The sequence below is a fragment of the Cantharellus anzutake genome, assembly GCF_015039405.1.
Source record: "Cantharellus anzutake strain C23 chromosome Unknown EI90scaffold_28, whole genome shotgun sequence".
In the NCBI taxonomy this organism is placed as follows: Eukaryota; Fungi; Basidiomycota; class Agaricomycetes; order Cantharellales; family Hydnaceae; genus Cantharellus; species Cantharellus anzutake.
Genome location: NW_024066978.1, coordinates 298,056 through 299,430, shown reverse-complemented (window position 1 = coordinate 299,430; position 1,375 = coordinate 298,056). Strand labels below are relative to the sequence as shown.

The following is a 1,375-nucleotide window of genomic DNA, read 5'->3' as shown; positions in this document are numbered from 1 at the left end:
TTAGGGAGGCATAGGTAATAAATTGAAAGGAGGTGGTGACCATCGAGGGGTACCAAGGGGATAGCGGAATATGGGAGCTCCGAGGTTAGTGAAGAAGGAGCGGAAGTAGACTGGAGGAATCGGAGGGGTTGGAAGTCGATGGCCGGGGATGGATATGACAGAGTGAAGGTATGAGTGGTGTCTGAGTATGAGGTACAGGACAGCGGCGGAAGGTTGTAACTTGGCGGAAGGTCAGCAGAAGAGGGCCAGAGGGAAGAGAGAGGAAAGAGGAAAGAGGAAAGGAGTAGAGGAGAGGAAAGGAGTCAGGTCCGAAGGTGAGTATCGGAGCGGACGGGCAAAGGGTAGGAGAATGATGGAAGGGTGGAGGTGTTGTGAGGAGGAAGCGGAGGAGTGGGGGGAGGAGTAGGAGGAGGGTGGCAAGAGGAGTGGTGTTTGGTCCAAGGTGAGTATCGGAGCAGATGGAGATAGGACAGCAGAAGGATGGAGGTGTGGAGGTGGCATGGGAGGTGAGAGGAGGTGTGGTGTCAGGACTGAAGGTGAATATCAGAATGGACAGTGGTAGGGTAGGACTCCAGAGGTGGTGAAGAAGGAGGTCCAGGAGTCAGGTCGGGATCGGGTATGCACAGATATGACACCCTTGGCAAATCTCTGGGGGAGAGGCTGGCTGAATGCAGAACAACACCAGTGCTGTCATGGGGATTGACAGCTGCACTCAGGGAGGGCAGCTCACTTGGGATATATGTGCTTGGGAAGGATGGAGGGGGAGATGCCCTTGAAGAGGATCTGAGTTCCATCACCTTTGTTGCCTTGGCTCATATATGGGGGTGTTTACATGCCACTTGGGTGCATGGAGTGGGAAAGTTGTCCAATTGGGGACAATGGAATTCATCAGTTTCTGTATTATGCAAGATGATGATTTCCTTTCCAGCAGCAATATGTTCTTGGTGGACCTTGGGCATATGGAGCTTGCAGGCACTCTGGTTCTTGAAATCTTCTGCACATTTGGTACACTTGAGCCTCCCATCTTCAGAAACCACCCTGGAGAGATACAATGAGCACAACAAATGAGGGGCAATGATGTTGGCATTGCACTCACCTTTCTTGCCAACAAGCAGAGGCATGTTTAAGCTACTCTACCCAACAGAATCAGTGATGGCTGGAGATGAGGAAGGGCACATACAAGGTTTGCAAATGAGATGAGCAAGATCTGTTGTGGAATTCAGAGCTTTAGAAAGTGGATAAGTGGTGGAATCAGCTTCCACTCCTTACTTTAAGTAACATCATCCAAACAACACTGACAACACAATATCAACAATACAAATGATGAAGAACCCAAACAATACAAGCAATACTGACAATATGAAACCAACAATAC

The 1,375-nt window shown here is 49.7% G+C and overlaps 1 protein-coding gene across 1 annotated transcript; it reads right to left on the bottom strand.

The window, feature by feature from the left end:
- Positions 1–231: 231 nt before the first annotated feature.
- On the bottom strand, positions 232–1,121 carry EI90DRAFT_3124597 (uncharacterized protein; the record flags this gene model as incomplete). Its single annotated transcript, XM_039063736.1, has 2 exons — positions 232–530; positions 1,097–1,121. The coding sequence occupies 2 exons, from the start codon at positions 1,119–1,121 to the stop codon at positions 232–234; spliced, it is 324 nt and encodes a 107-aa protein (XP_038915338.1).
- Positions 1,122–1,375: the final 254 nt, after the last annotated feature.